Source organism: Brachyhypopomus gauderio, chromosome 7 (genome assembly GCF_052324685.1).
Source record: "Brachyhypopomus gauderio isolate BG-103 chromosome 7, BGAUD_0.2, whole genome shotgun sequence".
Lineage (NCBI taxonomy): Eukaryota > Metazoa > Chordata > Actinopteri > Gymnotiformes > Hypopomidae > Brachyhypopomus > Brachyhypopomus gauderio.
In genome coordinates, this window is record NC_135217.1 from 6,201,994 (window position 1) to 6,223,386 (window position 21,393).

The 21,393-nt window shown below is 44.4% G+C and overlaps 1 protein-coding gene across 4 annotated transcripts in view; it reads left to right on the forward strand.

Annotated features, from left to right (window-relative positions):
* Positions 1-11,922: 11,922 nt before the first annotated feature.
* Positions 11,923-21,393, forward strand: part of garnl3 (GTPase activating Rap/RanGAP domain like 3) — a 69,445-nt gene continuing 59,974 nt past the window's right edge. For all 4 annotated transcript variants that reach the window (XM_077011198.1, XM_077011201.1, XM_077011199.1 and 1 more), the window contains exon 1: positions 11,923-12,062. In XM_077011198.1, coding sequence (XP_076867313.1) covers positions 11,962-12,062 — 101 coding nt within the window. In that variant the 5' untranslated portion in view covers positions 11,923-11,961. The remainder of the gene's footprint in view (positions 12,063-21,393) is intronic.

Genomic DNA, 21,393 nt, shown 5'->3' on the forward strand with positions numbered 1-21,393 from the left:
GATCACCTCCCATGTGTAATAATGCAGGAAGGACCTGTCTCCTCCTGGATCACCTCCCATGTGTAATAATGCAGGAAGGACCTGTCTCCTCCTGGATCACCTCCCATGTGTAATAATGCAGGAAGGACCTGTCTCCTCCTGGATCACCTCCCATGTGTAATAATGCAGGAAGAACCTGTCTCCTCCTGGATCACCTCCCATGTGTAATAATGCAGGAAGGACCTGTCTCCTCCTGGATCACCTCCCATGTGTAATAATGCAGGAAGGACCTGTCTCCTCCTGGATCACCTCCCATGTGTAATAATGCAGGAAGGACCTGTCTCCTCCTGGATCACCTCCCATGTGTAATAATGCAGGAAGAACCTGTCTCCTCCTGGATCACCTCCCATCCCAGCCAAGAAGCACCAGGTTCCCAATGCTGCAGTGGTCAGTGGGGTCTGGCAACAATCAGTAGTAGGTGTAGTGTGTTGTCTTGCTGACGCCACTTCAGATTATATGTTGTGGTGGCAGCTTGTGAAGTTACTGTCACACTATCAAAGTGGCAAAGTGCTGCTACATGTGGATTGTGTTACAATATGTATTCATTCAGCCTAACAGAGGTGTGTGTGTATTATATATTTATATATATATATATATATATATATATATATATATATATATATATATGGTGCTGCCTAATGGAAAACAATATTTTCACATTACCATAGAATTATAAAACAAATGAGTCTCCTGACCTGGTTCTTCCTACTTAATTATCCAAAATGTCTCTCGTGTTACTTGTATCTGTGAACACAGCATCCTTTATTAAATGATTTGCCTAGAAAACATGTTGTAAAAGAACAGCATTGTTGGCAAATCAACAATGGGTCTGTTCAGTGGTGTATCGTGTATTTTGCAGCTTTCAAGCAACGGCAGCTGGGGATGTTCCACAGTTATGCCACCAAATCTTTCCATCTGGGAAAACATGGAACTTCTTTGTCTTTTTATTTTTTTAGGAGAGTGTGATGTTTGGCTACAGGAGACGTCCTGGTCATTGGGCACTCGCCATATTCTGTCATGTTTGTTTTTGAGAGCGCTAAACATGGGGTTGGAGTAAAGGGAGGAGGAGAGAAGGAGGAGTGAAGGAGGAGTGTGTGGAGGAGTGTGTGGAGGGGTGTGTAGAGGAGTGTGTTGAGGAGTGTGTGGAGGGGTGTGTGGAGGAGTGTGTGGAGGAGTGTGTGGAGGAGTGTGTGGAGGGGTGTGGAGGAGTGTGTGGAGGGGTATGTGGAGGAGTGTGTGGAGGGGTGTGTGGAGGAGTGTGTGGAGGAGTGTGTGGAGGGGTGTGGAGGAGTGTGTGGAGGGGTGTGTGGAGGAGTGTGTAGTGGAGTGTGTAGTGGAGTGTGTAGAAGTGTGTAGTGGAGTGTGTAGAGGAGTGTCTAGAGAAGTGTGTAGAGGAGTGTCTGTAATGACCCTCACAGGTGGCATATGGACTCACCACAGACCTCACATGGCCGGCCTCCTGTACATGGTAAGCTTGCATGTTTAAAAGAAACGTTGCATGGTTGTTGACGCTAGACAGGCTGCTCTGAGTATTTCAGAAACTGCTGATCTACTGGAATTTTCACACACAAACATCTCTAGGGATTTTCAGAGAATGGCATGAAAAAAGAAACTATCCAGAGAGTGGCAGTTCTCTAGGAGAAAATGCCCTGTTGATGGCAGAGGTCAGAGGAGAATGGACATATTGATAGAAAGGCAACGGTATCTCAAATAACCACACGTTCAACTGAGGCATGCAGACGAGCATCTCTGAACGCACAACGCGTCGAACTTTGAAGCACATGAATCAGGTGACCACAACAGGTAGCAGGTGTCAGCTAAGAACAGACAGCTGAGTCTACAATTCACACGGGCTCACCAACACTGGCCAGTGGAAGTCTGAAGAAACACTGCATGGGCTGACGAGTCTCGATTTGTGCTGCGACATTTGGATGGTTTGGTCAGAATTTGGTGTAAGCATCATAAAAGTATATGGACCCATCCAGTCTTGAATCCACAGTTCAAGACCTTCACCCAGATCTGAATCCAGTAGATCACCATTGGGATATGATGGAATGGTAGATTCTCATCGTGGTGTGCCTGACGCTACGATGTCAATGTGGACCAAAACGCTCCCTCTTGTTGATTCTATGTTATGGAAAATTAAGGAGGATCTAAAGGGATCACACCAAATATCGATCTAAATTAGACATCTCCTTTGTACTGTATATAAAAATACATTTGAATAATATTTTCTATTTAGGACAAGGTAATATTTATGATACTATTATTTACTCTATATGGTACCTTTTGTAGGTACAGTATGTTTCAAGTGAATTGTTTTCTATTGTATTTTATATAGGCTTATATAGGCACATATAGGCTTTAAACATTTCACCTGTGGCACACACAGGTTAATGAGCACAGTCTGGTTAGTGCTCCTCAGAACAGCTTCAGAGCAGCTTTAGAACATCTTCAGAGCAGCTTTAGAACAGCTTCAGAACAGCTTCTCTCCTCTTTCACCGCACGGCTACATTAATGCATCTGTGCAGATGTTTAGTGAATGTTTCTTTCCCCAACACATACAGAACATGTGTGGAAGCATACAGTAGACAGATAGACACATACAGTAGACAGATAGACACATACAGTAGAGACATACTGTAGACACATACAGTAGATACATACTTAGACACATACTGTAGATACATACTTAGACACATACTGTAGACACATACTGTAGACACATACAGTAGACACACAGTAGACGCATACTGTAGACACATATTGTAGATGCATACAGTAGCCGCATACTGTAGCAAACTGTAGACACATACTGTAGATGCATACAGTAGACGCATACTGTAGACGCATACTGTAGACGCATACAGTAGACGCATAGTGTAGACACATACTGTAGACATACACTGTAGACGCATACAGTAGACGCATACAGTAGACGCATACTGTAGACGCATACTGTAGACACATACAGCAGACAGACACATACTGACACATACAGTAGAAACATAAACATACAGTAGACACATACAATAGACACAATGTAGACACATACACTTGAAACATACAGTAGACACATACTGTAGACACATACAGTAGACACAATGTAGACACATACACATACAATATACATACAATGTAGACATATACTTTAGACACACTGTAGACACATACAGAAGATATATACAGTAGAAGGATACAGTAGACACATACAGTAGACAAGACACATACAGTAGACAGATACAGTAGATGGATACAGTAGACAAGACACATACAGTAGACACAAACAGTAGATGGATACAGTAGACACATACAGTAGACACAAACAGTAGACACATACAGTTGAAACATACAGTAGACGGATACAGTAGACACAAACAGTAGACACATACAGTAGACACATACAGTAGACACAAACAGTAGACACATACAGTAGACACAAACAGTAGACACATACAGTAGACATACAGTAGACACAAACAGTAGACACATACAGTAGACACATACAGTAGACACAAACAGTAGACACATACAGTAGACATACAGTAGACACAAACAGTAGACATACAGTAGACACAAACAGTAGACACATACAGTAGACACATACAGTAGACACAAACAGTAGACACATACAGTAGACACATACTGTAGACACAAACAGTAGACACATACAGTAGACACAAACAGTAGACACATACAGTAGACACATACTGTAGACACAAACAGTAGACACATACAGTAGACACAAACAGTAGACACATACAGTAGACACATACAGTAGACACAAACAGTAGACACATACAGTAGACACATACTGTAGACACAAACAGTAGACACATACAGTAGACACAAACAGTAGACACAAACAGTAGATACATACAGTAGACACATACAGTAGACACACAGTAGACACAAACAGTAGACACATACAGTAAACACATACAGTAGACACAAACAGTAGACACATACAGTAGACACAAACAGTAGACGGATACAGTAGACACATACAGTAGACATACAGTAGACACAAACAGTAGACACATACAGTAGACACATACAGTAGACACAAACAGTAGACACAAACAGTAGAAGGATACAGTAGACACATACAGTAGACACAAACAGTAGACACATACAGTAGACACATACAGTAGACACAAACAGTAGACACATACAGTAGACACAAACAGTAGACGGATACAGTAGACACATACAGTAGACATACAGTAGACACAAACAGTAGACACATACAGTAGACACATACAGTAGACACAAACAGTAGACACATACAGTAGACACATACAGTAGACACAAACAGTAGACACATACTGTGGCTTGTGCTTGTGCTGATTAGGTATTCTGGTGACACTTAATGATAATCCAGCCTTATCTCCCCTGAGTGCTGCAAAAATGCTGACACCAGTATACACATTCTACCAGCAAATATCTGCTCCTTCCCCCGCACCTTTCTCACACACACACACACACACACACACACACACACACACACACACACACACACACACACACACACACACACACACACACACACACACACACACACACAGAGAGAGTATTCACAGTTCTCCTGATTTACCTTCCTTGCATTCACAGAGCTCATTGGCTGTGACTCTGTCCAATTACATATGAATGCAGTGGAAAGAAAGAGAGAGAGAAATGTAACAAAAAAAGTTATGTGTCAGGCTAGAAAGCTTTATCTATGGGAAGGGCAATACACACACACACACACACACACACACACACACACACACACACACACACACACACACACACACACACACACACACACACACACACACACACACATCAATGTGTCAGTATATCACACTGCCAGTCTTGTCCCTAGCTCACCTTGCCTAATTGCAATCTCTTCCTCTTCTCAATATTCTGTAAGTGCCTTCATTAAGTACACCGCTCCCTGAAGCGCAGAGTTACACACACACACACACACACACACACACACACACACACACACACACACACACACACACACACACACACACACACACACACACATTCATTGACATATACACACACATACACACATTCATACACACACATACACAAATTCATACACACACACACACACATTCATTAACACAAATGTATCCTGTTTTTGCTGTTTGTTTATTTTTTATTACATGCCATAACATTTCATGGTGAGCTGTAACCTTGAATTGTATTTTAGCTGTTCTTATTATCTTTGTGGGAAGGTACTGCTAATGTGGGAGGGTTAGCTAATGGTGAACTAACCCTCATGAACCTTCCAAACACAACCAACTCTGTTCTGTCCAATCTGATGTCTTGGTTTTCTAACAGGAATACATTGTATGATCTGCTTTAAATTGGTACATGTTCCCTTTATCTCGTATGAACCTGTCTGACCTTAGGATGAGGCTTAGGGTGAACATTATGGAAGCTACAATATGTGGAAGACATCAAATAATGAATCTGTTGCCAAACGTGGGTGAGATGTGTGTGTGTGTGTGTGTGTGTCTAACTTGGGAGGGGGGGGGGGGGTCTCTAACTGCTATGGACACTCATTTCAAGCAGGAGATTGAAGGAACGGTGCTTGGCCCGAGGACAGACGTACACCATCACTGAAGTTGTACGTGATGCATAATTTAGCAACAGATCAGAGGCAGGCCATCACTGGACACCTGTGAGAACGACTCAGAGGAGGACAGAGAGGGAAGATGAGGGGGCGTGGACAAGCTATTAGTCCAGGCCCGAAGATGAAGGCTGCCACGTTTGATTGGTGGACACGGTTCTCAGTTAAAGTGGCATTAGCCCCGTTTGCCACTGTCTGCAGGTGCCAGTGCACATAGTGTGGACGGAGGGAGAATTCGGTTCCGTTGGTGCATTTGTGCTCCTCTCTCTCTCTCTCTCTCCTCTCTCTCTCTCTCTCTCTCTCTCTCTCTCTCTCTCTCTCTCTCTCTCTCTCGTCTCTCTCTCTCTCTCTCTCTCTCTCTCTCTTGTCTCTCTCTCTCTCTCTCTCTCTCTCTCTCTCTCTCTCTCTCTCTCTCTCTCTCTCTCTCTGAAGTGAGTGTATGAGTATAGTAGCCATGTACACACTCTTACTGAGCCCCTTTTTTGTCATGGACTGACCCCTGTCACCTCCTGGTGGAGGTCGTGAGAGTTCACCCAGGTGCCATTGTCCGTACACAATGAGTTTCTGCGTAACTTCTCCTCTCCGTCGTGATCTTCTGACCTGCTCTTTCAGCTCCAGGCCTGCGGCGTGTGGATTTGCATCTGAGCACATTGCTTCACATTTGATTCATTTCAGTTTGTTCTACATAGCTGCACATGTTTGGAATGAAGAAATGATTTGCCTTGTTTGAACAGACCCCAAGCTTCCTCGTCCAGCGTCTGCGTCCACACAGTGGAGGGTTTCTGTCTCGTCCTCCAGCAGGACAGGAGCAGTGATGCTCTCAGTGTCCTGACAGTGGAGGGGGGAGGTGTCTTTGGCAGTATTGGCCCTGTAGTCAAAGACATGGTTACACCTCATAACTGATTCAACTTTGGTGATCTGGGCGTGAGCTTTTCACAACGGGTCACCGCTGGGAGCAGAACTCCCTATGTGCTGTTTTGGCTCAATCGGCCGCCGTTTACGGCTCAGCCGTGTCCCCGGAACCAGGTGGTCCATGTCCCTGGAACCAAGCGGTCCGTGTCTCTGGAACCCAGACAGTCCGTGTGCCTGGAATCAGGTGGTCCATGTCCCTGGAAGCAGGTAGTCTGTGTCCCTGGAAACAGGTGGTCCGTGTCCCCAGAACCAAGCGGTCCATGTCTCTGGAACCCAGACAGTCCGTGTCCTTGGAACCAGGCGGTCCGTGTCCCTGGAACCAGGCGGTCCATGTCCCTGGAACCAGGTGGTCCATTCGGTCCTTCATGCTCATTTAGTGTTGCCTGTAGTGTTGGAATGAACAGATAAGTGGAGAAGTTATCATTATTATTGTTATTTATTATTGTTAGCTTTATTGTTGTTGTTGTTTTGTATTTGTTTATGTCTGAATTTGCTTGACCTTCCTCGAACTGTTAACGACACACAAATAAATTGCCTATTTGTAATTTACAAAAATCACTGCTTCCCAGTCCATTTAGGTAGAAATCAGCTTTCATGAGAGCCCACTGATGTCTAATTAGTGCCCAGCACATCCGGCAGGAGATGTGGGATCCTGGGAAAGTGGCCGTCATGGGTGAATTATCACTGCAAACTTCTACAGAGCCTCAGAATGACATCTGATTCGTTAGCAGTCTATTCAGGTCTGGAATTAAAGTCCCGGTCTAAATCTGGCCTATAAGCGAATGTCGGAGGGTGGGTGCAAAGAGAGAGAGAGAGAGAGAGAGAGAGAGAGAGAGAGAGAGAGAGAGAGAGAGAGAGAGAGAGAGAGAGAGAGAGAGAGAGATGAAGAATAGGTGGAGGGGGAGGAGAGAGGTGGAGGGAGAGTGGATTCCTTTCTTCTCTTTCTCTTTGCAAACGGGCCACTTCACATGCTGCTCCTCTGCCAAGTCTCTTAACACACACACACACACACACACACACACACACACACACACACACACACACACACACACACACACACACACACATACATACACATATGCACACACACCTACACATACAGACACACACACATACAGTTATTGCAGCATACATAAAATTGCCATCTGGTCAGTGGAATCCAGAGGTGACCTTACAAGGCAAGCCTAGACATCTCTCTCTGTAGCTGTTTAGTCAAGCTTTTCCCAGGTTCCAGTGAGTAAAAGCACGTTATACACTATGAACTTCATACTGTGATTCATATCTTACATGGCCATTACATTAAAACAAAGAAGAGACACGGATGACATGTAATCATGAATTTTTATGGGAAATATCTTAAATTGACCAGAGTGTGACGTCTCAGAAATGTAGCATCCATCCAAAAAGACCAAATTTGTTCAAATCTAAAGATATAGTTTTGGTTTTAATTGGTCCTCAGATTCACTGCATTCAAGCAATGACAATGGTGACCACACACCTCCAAGGGGCACATTGATAGAACAAGAAAAGGTTTCTTATGTCCACATAGTTCTGACAATGTCTAAATTATGGAATAAAAGAGTCCTCCACGTGTCTTCCACATATTATTACTTTTATTAATTCAAGACAAGCTTAATTTAGTTCTCGAAAAATAACTTAAGAGTTTGTGAAGTTTTGTCTTGATCTATCTATCTATCTATCTATCTATCTATCTATCTATCTATCTATCTATCTATCTATCTATCTATCTATCTATCTATCTATCTACCATTTGTCTCCAGGGAAACTGCATACATTCAAGAGCCTCATAAAACATCTGGGTTTAAAGAACATTCTGCAATCCATATGGAATCGACTTTTATACATCCGCCCTGTGAAGTGCTTTGTGCTTCTCTGTTCTCAGGGAGCTGTTGTTGTGCTAGGTCTTACATTCTCCAAACATATTTACATCATGGAAAATAATGGGCCCTGGTTCTGGTGAAACCCCTCACTCAGCTAGCACAGCCGGTTAAATCCAGCCTGTACCATGTGCCCACCCCCATGAACCCCCCTCTTTGTGGCAGTCCTCAGAAGCCTCTTGGTTGCTTTGTTAGTGAAAGGCAAACATGGCAGCTTCTTTCTGCCCAGGGAGCTTCCCAAGGAGTGTTCACCTAACGCAGACTCCCAAGATGTGTTGACAGGCCACGTATTTACTCTGTCCCCTGCCCCCACCACACCTGAGCCAGCAGCCAATCGCACTGATGCCTCAAAAACACGGACCGTCTGGGGCTGCCCAAGGACTGGACTGGAAAATCGCAGGTGCCTGTTGCTCAACACAATGATTGTGGCATTAAAGAATGTGGAGGCTCTGGGCTCCCAGCATGGCCTGACGATTGTGAGAGAGTATGGAAATTCCCCACGAGCGGGCGGGTATGAGGGCACACGGTCCAGGGGTTGCTTAGCGCTCTCTTATTACAACCTCATGAATGAAATCCTCTCAAATTGCCCTCTCGCCCGCCGCTGTTCCTATGAATTCCTCATGAGATCAGGCTGAGATTTCATATGCATCTGAAAACACCTGTGTGGGCTTTGCCACTCCTGTTAGCGCTATTGTGCTGTAATAGCGAAAGACCTACTGAACTAGGCCCTGGCAGCCGCGTAAACAAATGGCTACCATATGTTTTAAAAGCACAGAGCAGACTGAAATAAACCTGGTTGGAATTAAGAAGTGGCCTTTATTTGAAGGTATTGTCATAAACTTTTCTGTTTCTCCTTGTGGGACGTATGTTTGCTCAACCTCACATTCAGGCTGCATTCAGACAAATGTCAGGTTCTAAGTGATTCAGTCATTTAGGGTGTTTTCACAGGCCGATTTAGTGTTTCAAGTGGTCTCAGAGTCATGGTTTATTTTGGTTTCATGGTTTCTTTTATACATGTAAACATGTCAAATTAACTCAGAGCTCTCTAATGAACCCCACAACGAACCGACCACTTCCTGAGCTGATCTCGGGTTGTTTGTGATTCATATTGTGATTCATATCGTGGTCGGCTAGATGAGTGCATGCTGTGGGGGATTTGAGGGGAAAAAATGTTGAGGAATCGCAGCACAGTGCATTGTGTAATTCTGCACAAAAAGACTGGTCTCCTCTTCTTAAAGTTGCTTCATGAGAATGTAGCAGCGTCAAATAACGGCATGATGAAATTTGTCCATGTTGAATACACTACCCACAATTGAGATGTGGTCTGAGTTCTGAAGGAGCTATGTGAGCAGCAGCTGCTCTGAGATCTCATCATCTCTCAACAGGACCAGGGCGCTGTGATCCTCTTTAAAGTTCACTTGTGAACATAATAGAACTGGGGTCAGTGTCAGCTACTTCACTTTCTGGTTCACTTTTCTAGTGCTGAGCTCAGTTTGTTTAAAAAGAGACTCAAATCCCGCCGAAGCCCTTTCAAACACAGGATGATTCGTGAGTGAATCACAAACCATAAATACTGGACGAGGACGTTGTGAGGCAGCGCTAGCATAGCGGCGTGAGCTAAAACCAATGAATCAGGATGTTTGATTTCTTCCCGCTGACTTCTGTCTCGTGCCCAGACGCTCGCGTGCATCTCGCGCCCGGCGCGCGAAGATCCATGCACGAGAGGTGGGTTACTGCGGCCTCCGGAGGACAAGTTCACCAGAAGGGCAAACTTTGACTGGGTGGGCGGAGAGTAGCTTTCATCATCACGCAGCATGCTGATCTTTTGGAAGCAAGGGTAATAGCCACCCTAATTATGCGCTAATGAGGCATGCCTTGCAATGCAATATGCTTGCTGATGAGTTATGCACTGATCAGCTTATGGAGCAACACAAACGGAATACGTGTACCCGCATGCCTGCTGGTCTTCTGGAACTACTGAAAATAATCGGAGCTCAGAGGTTTTCAGACACTAATGTCATGAGTCAATGTTCTTCCGGTAACACGACACAAGAATAATAAACAACATGCAGCATCTGTCCATCGGTGACTGTTTATATATGTTTAGCCCAGGAAGCCTTTCTCTCTCTCTCTCTCTCTCTGTATGTGTGTGTGTGCGTGTGTTTGAATGCTAAGTTTTTAACATGCACAAGGCACTAAATGCCTTAAGGAATGTACATGCAAGATGTTTATATTTAATATATGTTCATGCAAATTACTTGTAAGATCATGGTAATGGTTTCACGAACGGTTCTTGCTAATTAAATCCAAAATGCGTTTAAACGAGAGTATATGAGGAGATTAGATATAAAGATGGCATATGCACACCACCAACTTTATTAGAAATATTTATTTATTACCTACAGCTTGAAGCAATGCCAAAGCCTATAGCCCATGGTTACCATGCGACTGATCAGTGTTCAGTTTTACACCACGATACTATCGGATATTTTGGACGGTCTGGTCGCTCCCAAGCCAGCAGTGATATTGGCCCATGTTCAGACTCAGCACTGCAGTGTGCATATTTCTTCCAGTAAAGAAATACCCACCATGCCATAGCTCTGCTGTGTTGGTCTGAAATAAATCTGCCTCGCAGTGGTCTTGTATTCAGAAACTGTACACAGCGACTATGCATCTGTAAGAATGGTGAATACACTAAAGTGGCCTGTAAGCGTAGGTCTGGTAGGTGTTGCAATAACGTGCGTATGTGTCAGTTTATTTGCAGTGGACGCCAGTCGTCATTTCTCAAGACGCTTCTCACTAAGAATGTCAGGAGGTTTCTAGGTCTGTTAGACTAACCTGGAGTCTCCACAACCAATTACTGCTGACAGCCCTGTTAAGGACAGCTCTGTTGGAGACGCTATTTCGAGATGCCATTTTTAGATATTTTCAGTAAGCCAAAAAATAGCAAATTGCATTTCTTCTTGGTTGATTAGATAAGTTTGGGGTTTTTTCCGGTGGTTTTGTAGTGCAGCTTGGAGAAGGTTACTCTGTTGCTCGTGAAGATAGACATTAGGACCGCGCAGACTCGTCGGCGGCGGCAGTAGTGTAGCTATACCCGCTCTTCTAAAATCCGTTATACATCGGACGGGAACGGTAGACGGCGGTTCGGTTCCCCTGCTCTACACATAACAAAAACCCGTAATTCTGGCAGGAAGTTATTGGTGGTTGCAGACCTGAGATCATAGGCTGGCGGCCTGGATGGAGTTCGCGAGGTGTTCCTCACGCAGCGCGCGCGCATAGGCTGCTCCTTGCGGTTCCTCCTCGGACGGTGAAACTCCCTGCTGGACTTTTCGGGCTTTCCTCGGTGAACACCGTGTTTTCTCCCCCGTTTCTGGTCTTGCTAAACACAGTACGAACTGCGGCGACGTTTTTCCCCCCTCGTTGGTTTGCCTGCACCTATAGTGCACCTAATCTGGGAACATAAGTGCAGTGCTCACTATGAATTCGGACATTAACATGTACCTGGGACGGGAGAAGGCAGGGATCATGCGAAAGAGAGCCCTTCTCCTTAGAAAAGGCTGCAGCTTCGAAATAACGAGGTAAGTCGACGCCGGGGAGGGGGTCTGATCTTGGGGAGTGGGGCATTTTGGAAACACTGCAATATTCTCTTCTGCAGGGGGACAGTTGCAGTTTGTGACAGCGCCGTGCACGGTACCGTTGATTTGACAGGTCCAGATTTAGTGCCGTCCACTTCAGAGCACTTTCCCGTTTATGGTTTTGTTTTCTCGGAGCAATTTTGGTGTAAACGAGTCAATGGTTCTGGGAAAGAGAAGCCCGGGTGAGCGCGTGCGCCGGCGCGTGCGGCTGTGTCCTCGGGGACAGGCTGTAAGTGTGCGTGTTTCCTCCACAACACCGGGGACCTCCGGCCGGATCCGGACCCGAAATGTCCCCTCGGCGGTAGCTCTCGTACAAATGACAAGGACGTGCGCCCGGGACGCGTCACATAATCAAGGACGTGTTTAAGTATTTCACTTAGGACGGTGGCGTTTTGCTGCACTGAAATATGGTGCATTTATGTCAATACTGCTGCAATATGCAATCATAGATCAGAATCAGAATGTCACATAGGTCATTTAGTGCAAGATATAACACCAAAAATCACTATACATCATCAAGACGGCGCGTCTACCCATCTTTCTCTCTTCCACCTTCTTTCTCCCTCCCTCTATATGTATGTGTATGTATGTGTATGTGTGCGTGTGTATGTGCATGTGTGCGTATGTATGTGTGTATCGAGAGGGAGTTCCCGCGGATCCGTGACGGTCACACCTGCAGTTGACCACCACCCGATCACCTGCACCGGTACCACGCCATGTAGATGTCTCGTACCCCGGCGGCGAGCGTTTCTAGGCGGTTTCCCCGTGTTCACTTGTGTTGGTATCAAAGTTAACGTTCATTAACGGCCAGTGTGTAGCCGCGTGTGGCGCGTTCAAGCGCTCATTGAGGAGATGATGTTTGCATGAGTTGGCTTTAGACTAAACGTTCACTGGCTGTCGTGAAGATAGCGGTCCAGTGGTCCAGCATTGGGAGCTACAGCTATTCGGGGTGCCACTCCGGAAATTCTTCTCCAAACTGCTGACCATTCAAAATGCTTCGAGTCGCACCTGTCACTCAAACACCAACAGGAGGCTCATATGCGCAGAAATACATCAATTAAGACGCCGAAATTCTGATTAATGGTCCATCTAACTGTATGTTTGTTACAGTTTCTAGTCCATCTAACTGTATGTTTGTTACAGTTATTTTCTATTCTAAAATCCTCAGTCATGAATACACGTCATTATTTCTATATTTGGTGCTGAGTCCGATACAAAACAACTTTATGATGTGCAGAACCTGAATCTATATGTTATGAAAATGTATCTTTATCTGGTATGCCTGCAGAAGTCAGTCACAATGTGCAGAGGAATCCTTTTTGTTAATTTTGCTATCCAGATACTGAGAGCAATTTGCACTAAATTCAGACACTCTGAGGGTTATCGTCATGAGTAAAATCACAGAATGACCTTCGTCATGTTGGGTACACAGATCTAAAATCAGCCATATTTCAGTTGTTAGTGTACACTTGAAGTTGGCTTTGGTGACACTAATGTACAGAGAACAGGGACACAGACTTCTGGGCTTGAATTAAGGTAATAGACAGTGTGAGTGTTGAACTGAAGGATGCTCCGTTGACTCAGTTAAAAGTTAAATGTCCTTCTGAAACTTAACAGCCTCAATATTTTAGCATAGGAGATTCATCATTTAGCTTTGATGAAACTACTTAAATATTTGGTGTAGTCAGTGACTCCTTGGTAAACTGAACACAAATATGTTGATGAGCAAAATGACTTTAAAAATATCACAAGATACTTTGAAAAGTAGTGAAACAAGTATGTTTCAGTGACACTGAGCAAAGCAGTCCACCAACACTTTGATATTTTAATCCAGGCTCAAAAACACAGTGATCTTGTGTGGAATGTTCCAGATCTGTGCTGCCTGAACTTAACACAACTCAACACAGTAGCAGGAGATCTGTGCTGTTGTGAACCTAACACAGCTCAACACAATAGCAGGAGATCTGTGCTGTCATGAACCTAACACAGCTCAACACAGTAGCAGGAGATCTGTGCTGTCGTGAACCTAACACAGCTCAACACAATAGCAGGAGATCTGTGCTGTCATGAACCTAACACAGCTCAACACAGTAGCAGGAGATCTGTGCTGTCGTGAACCTAACACAGCTCAACACAGTAGCAGGAGATCTGTGCTGTCGTGAACCTAACACAGCTCAACACAGTAGCAGGAGATCTGTGCTGTCGTGAACCTAACACAACTCAACACAGTAGCAGGAGATCTGTGCTGTCGTGAACCTAACACAGCTCAATACAGTAGCAGGAGGTCTGTGCTGTCGTGAACCTAACACAGCTCAACACAGTAGCAGGAGATCTGTGCTGTTCTGAACCTAATGTAACTCAACACAGTAGCAGGTCTGTGCTGTCCTGAACCTAACGTAACTCAACACAGTAGCAGGTCTGTGCTGTCCTGAACTTCATATTACTCAGCACAGCAGCAGGAGACCTGTGCTATCCTGAACCTAATGCAACTCAACACAGTAGCAGGAGACCTGTGCTGTCATGAACTTATCACGACTCAACACAGCAGCAGCAGACCTGTGCGATCCTCATCCAACATGACTCAATACAGCAGTGGAGATCCTAACACGACTCAGTGTGATGGTTCTGAATGACCTCACATGACGTTCACTGACTTTATTTCCTGTTACACCTGACCATATTTTGAAAAGCTCAAACCAAGTCCTATTTCCCTTTCGGTGTGACTCATGGATAGGATACATAAAAAGATACTTAGATATTAGATGTGCAAGCAGTCTCACCAATACGTCTATATTTAGTCCTGTGCCTGTTACAGAACATTGAGCTAAATACACAGCACACCTGTTATAATTGTAATTCCCACTAAAACATGTTGTGTGAAGAGGGTTTCCAAGCCAAGGGTGCTGCTGTTGGAATCGCATTTTAAGACTTTTAATGTGCGACCTGTATGGATGTCGGACAGCCTTAAACCACAGTGACAGTGTAGACAGGTGGGTCGGCCACACACACACACACACACACACACACACACACTCAGACCCCTTTTTCCTTCACTCATCTCCCGCCTTCAATGACTTAATGTCTCTTTTACCTTTCAGTACCAAGACACCTTTAATGGGACTTTAATGTTTGTCATCATAAATTATTCAGGCAGCTGAGAGTCTGGTGCCTTTTTTATCCCTGTAAACAAATCAGTCAGCTGCTGTTCATCCAGCATTGAGCCCGTCATCCAGTTCTCAACCAATCAGCTGATCGTGACAGTATGTCTTTTGAAACTTTGACTATGTGCACCTTTAAAGATATTTGTTGATTTTTGCCACTTCTCTGCATCTGTAGTCAGCTCATCGTCTCTGTCATGTCCGAGTCATCGCCCCAGGAGTGAACAGGACCAGTGCACCCTAATGCCCCCCCAGCACCTTGGCACTAAACTCTCAGCAATGACGGCCAAACACACAATTAGGAGGCACCTCGGTTGCCAACTGTCATGGGAGAGTAAGGCCTCTTTATATGTATATTGGAGACTTCACATGAGTCATTAGGTGTGCTCTTTCGAACTCAAGTGTGTGAGTGTGTGTACATGTGTGTATATAGAACACACAAGCACATACCACAATACTGGCTTACATTTTCCATCCAGAGAGAAATCATGCCTCAACTAGTACTTATGCGTGCCTTAGCAGAGTTTGTGTGAGTTTGTGAGAGATGGACAGAAAGCAAACCTACAATTGTTCAGCCTGTCCGCCTGTCCATCTCTCTCTCTCTCTCTCTCTCTCTCTCTCTCACACACACACACACACACACACACACACACACACACACACACACACACACACACACACCCCGTGGCCAAACACTCCCCACACTGCCAGCGCTGAGACGAGCCCTAATCACTGTCAGCTGTGCGTTTGCCCGCGAAGCGCGCGGACAGAAAAGAAACAGAAAACGAAAATCAGGCGAAGGAATAAAAGAAGGAGTCTCGCCGTGATTACAGCTCTGTGTAAAACTCGCTCTCCGCTCCCCACAGCCGATTCCATTTAGGGCTCAAAGACGCATACTTACACATTAGTGTGTTTCTCTCCAAGCTTTGCGAGGGGAAAAAAAACCTTCTCTTCCAGTTATAACCGAGCTGGTGTGTGGCCAGCGTTAAAGGGAAGGAGGCTTTGTCATTGAACCCGCCGACATTTAAAATGGAAGCGGGTGACCCAGCGCCAAACGGTGCGTTCACACGGGGTGTGTGCACGGTAAACAGCATCATGTGGACACAGGAGACGAATAACCCACCTAGTGTGTGTGCACATAATAAGGACTATTTCTGGAAATACGGTCTGAGTGGGCTAGGAACTTTGTATGATGCTGGCAACAGACCCAGTCCACAAGAGTGTGGTGACTATTAAGAGAACTAGGTCTTTACAGCACTTTCAAGTGTGTTCCACGAAGGGGTCTGTGTCTCAAGAGCTGAACTGCTGCTGTGTGGTAAACATTTAAAACGGCTATGGGGAAACAAACACAAGCTTTATTTTTAGTGACTTGGGTGTAAAAACCTGAGTCCGTAATGAACAGAAAGAACCACTAGAGGGCAGTGTGGAGTAGGAAATGGGGACTGCTTTGCCAACGATGTCTGAGGGGTTATGAGGCTCTGGTATTCTATTTCCAACACCTGAATTCTGTTCTCAGCTGTAAAGATTTTATTTTAGACACATTTAGTCAGCACTGTGAACACTTTTGACAACTGTTGCATTTAAGTTTAAAGGTAGATTCTGGCTCTTTAGGTTAAAGGTACGTTCTGCGGTCTCAGAGCTGGGTGTTGCTTCTCCTGCAGAATCACTTGCACTAAAGCAGAATACTGAGATCACAGACATGTAGGATAGCGGCTAGCTGGATTTTCATTTCCATTGACAACATGAACGTGCCCTTCCGTTTATACTCCGCTGATATTCCGTCATGTTTAGCTATCTTCTGGACTTCACAAACGTGGGGTTTGCTCAGAGGTGAACCAGGGTGGTGTGATCTTAAGGAGATTCTAAAATGCCAGTGAGGTAGTGAACAGCCTTGGAAAATGTCACTCAGTTTGCCATCGCCACATTGATGAAAAGCCTTACTCTGTAATGAAGGACTTTGAACCGTCCTACTGCAGACAGCCAGACACAGCCGTGTGTGTGTGTGTGTGTGTGTGTGTGTGTCTGCGTACATGCCTCTCAGAGTCAGCATCAGCAAGTCAGTCAGAAATGACCTGTGGCCTTATAATAGGGCTGTTTGACAGTGACGAAAATGCTAAAGTTCAGATATAGAATTGCCAAGATGTCCACTGCACATAACAATAACAAACAAGCATTTGTGATTGGTTAGAGGGCTCATTTGCACATTACAGTCTTTTGCAATATTAGTATCGCTAAGACCAGTGTTGTGATAATGAACCACGAGGATATTCTGCAGACCTACGTTTGGTATTTAGCACTAGGTGTATACACAGTCATTATAGCAGAAAATATATAAAACAGAACATTCTTTACTGTAAACCAAATTATAGGTCATAATTTCCCAACATTTGAGCATGGTTTCTATTGTGGTGAGTAGCTCTATGGGTAGCTGTACTCTTCAATAATTAGCAAATGCAAAGCTGAACTTGAACCAGCTCTTAGGAGACATCACAGGGAATGTCAGTGTAGATTAATGTATGAAACTTTGTAACACGGATTATGTAGTAAATTCATAAAACCTTCTGGTGTATATGATGTGAATAGCGCCGTTCGTGGTAATATGTTACCTGATTCATAAATATGGTTTGCCAGTGTATTTTACCATTTGCATGGTGTATGATTTGTTCTCATTTGCACATGATGTTAGCAATCCATATTAGAACAACTGTGCCACCAAAAGTACCACCTGAACCTGGAGTATGGATATATGAATATGGATTAATTAATATTCCAAATTAATCTTTGCTTTCACAATGTTTGATCCCTCATGCATGTTAACAAAATCCTTCATGTAACCTTTCAGCTAATTGACATTTTTGGTCTGTTTAGGGTCAGCATGTTGGCTAACTTTGCAATAGCAGGAGGAAAGATGTGAATGTCAGAATGCCATGAACCTTTGTCATAAAAAATGCAAATTTCTTTGCTCCAGATGGAGATATGCTAAACAGACGTAGACTGATACTAAAAGTGGATCTTCATGGCATGGCTTCCCTTGGCCAAATAACTACATGCAAGCCTTATATCACCAAGCAGAAGGCCAAGTGTCAGATGGAGTTGTGTAAAGCTCCTCTGGAGCTGTGGAAACGTGTCCTGTGGAGTGATGAATCTCGCCTCTCTATCTGGGAGTCTGATGGACGACTCTGGGTTTGAGGAGAACGTTATCTGGCTTTGGTGGAGGTTGATGGATGGCTGGTGATGCTGTAGGGTGGAGGTTTAGGGGTTGGCCTGGGGAAATATAAATGCTTCAGCGTACCAAGACATTAGGGACTGTGGTTTGTTTCCAGCTTTGCTGGACCAGTTTGGGGAAGACCCTTTTCTTTTCAAAGTGAGGTCCATGAAGGCAAAGCAACCCCATTAAACACTTTTGGGATGACCTAGAATAGAAATTACAAGCCTAACTGTCTCAACCAGTATCAGTGTCTGATCTCACAAATATAAATTATATAAACATACTTTTCTCCATGTCCGAAGGGAAAGGGTAAAATGGCCTCCCATGAGACTTGCAGAGGGCATCGGTGAGACTTTGCTTTTCAAAACTCTTATATGCTCTAAATTAGGTGTTACATGATATGAGTAAAATATCAACCTGTTATTCAATTGAAATGTAATTGATTCCTTATCCACTGAACACTCATGGGAAACATCTCAGGTTAGTTAGTTTGCTCACAGCATGCGGCAAACAGACCTGTGATTAATTAGATGGCTCATTTGCATATTTAATCTTTCTGCTATATCACAATTACAAAGCCTGATATTATAACAGTATAATGTGCAGTTCTTGGTCTAACTAATAGAGTGAAGCAAAAATTGTGCTATTTTTACATATTGTGGTAAGAGAATAGAATAGAATGCTTATTTTACTGCTTTATACTTGCACATCACTGATTAACAAATCGGTAGGTACATTGGCACCTAAGCTCACAGGCCTCATTAATGGGTCACCTAAATCCCATAGGTGCAGCTATCCAATAAGGGCTTGATTACAGACCTGCCTTGCTGTCATCATGCAGTTTGTCACCTGGCCTCTTGCCCAATCATCACGAGCTTGTTTCTGTTCCGGGGAACACTATTGGCTGGACATTGTTTGGGGGGTGGACATGGGACTGGTATGTTGAGTGGAGTGTTGCACTAAGAGAGTGTGGTCTGTGGTCAGTGTCACTCCAAAGCAGCCAACCTACACCAGATCTGTGGTCAGAAAAAGAGCAGTAATACAACGCTGGAGGATATAATACTAATTATAGTCTGAGAAATTACAATGGGACAAAAAAAATGTGACCGACTCAATTCTGATCTAATCCATTGATGTTAAGATGTTGAAAATATATTTCTATTCCAGACCCCCTCCTATGTGTTTTAAAAAGGCCATGTCTTTATTTCACATGCATATGATCTCCTTAAAGTGTTCTTTTAAAAAGAAACATAAAAATGCCAAAATGCTTTTTGCTTAGAGGCTGATGTTGGGGTCTGGGGGCCTATTTGACATCTGTGGACACTTTTTTTCAAGATTCAAGAGTTTATATTTGCGTGGCCAACTGTGGTGTTTGGCTTTTCAATGTGGTGCATAATGTGAACAAAAGAGGTTGCTTATTCAGATATTCAGGAATACTCCTGAGCTCCCCCTGTTGGCTGTTCCAGAGAACACACGTTAACGGCCCAGAGATGATGGCATGTGTCTGGCTTCATCCCACACCAGACACATAAACAGGGCCTGCGAGTTTGGAATTAGTTTTAAAATTAGATCACCACCTTATATACACACTGGATATTACATGTTCTCAACTTAAAATGTGTGGTTTCACAGCCCAGGCCGTGATATTTTTACACCCTTCAACTTTTGTAGGTCCCATGTACAGTAGCAAAGGATGACCGACGGGGTATTGATATAAAACACTTACCGATCTGCGGTTCACTCTCATTTGAGTTTGTGTCAGTTAGGGACTGTATTCGAGCTGAGGTCACTTGGGGCATTTTGGAATCGGGCTGATCTGTGTGGGAAAATGTCGTGCTGAGGTCAATCTTGGCAGGCGAACACACAATATGTTCAAGGGGCTTCAGGTCCACTCAGCCTTCACTCCCTGGGGCGTGTGTGCATGTGCGTAAGAAGCCGGAGTAACCGAAGACAGCACTGGCATCTCTCACAAGAGTGGTGCAGCACAAACATTTTACTGGACTAAACACGCCAGAACTACATTATCCATAATTCCCTGTGTAGCCCGAGCGATGCGCAGCAGGAAGCAGCCGGCAGTCGGCGTATGCATCTGCGGAAATGTTTTATGCATTAGTCCATGTGTGTTGTGGAAATAGCAGCACAAGACCTCAAAGACACACTGAAGGGAATTGTGCAGCCGAGCCCGGTGTTCACCGCAGTGCCAGCTACACCCTTTCATGGCTTTTCTTCCACAACTCCACACGACACCAGACAACAGGAGGACGTCACCTGTAGTCGCTTAAGGGGGAGGGGCGGCTCTCCTGGGAGGTTGGGAGGCAATTAGTCGGCTGAAGGATGTGCGGGGTGAATCCTGTAGGGATTCTTATACATTGTCGTTCCCCATTAGGAGACCAAAGTCCTTTGCTGTTATTCCCCAACATGCAGTGCAGTGATGTGTTAATGCCAGGAGACAATAAATAAATACATTGGAGTAAATCAATAAGAGACATAGGCACAGGAAAATAAACAGTTTAGTATAACCCAAGAAGGCATTGTTGAGTTTAATCCCAAACTGTGTGGTGGCCCATGAAAGACCACAGTATTGGATTGCCAAAAATGACTTCCAGTCACGAGGGAAAACCCGTTTCAACTGTTGAACAGGTTAAGAACTCTTTCCTGGATGTAAACAGAAAACATCTGTGTTTGCACTGGGTTCTCCATTTGCACTTGGAGATCGGGAGGATATGCTCCTCATTTCAAAAGGTCGCTCCGTCTGGTGAGCTCACACTGGTCCCTGAAGCTACATGCCCAACAGAACTGTGGTACTGTGAACAATGCTGCTGCTCACTCCCGTCCCCCTGGTCTGTCCCCCCTCAACTTTCAGATGGTCTACCACTATCTCCCTGTCTCCAACAATTCTTCAGTTTTA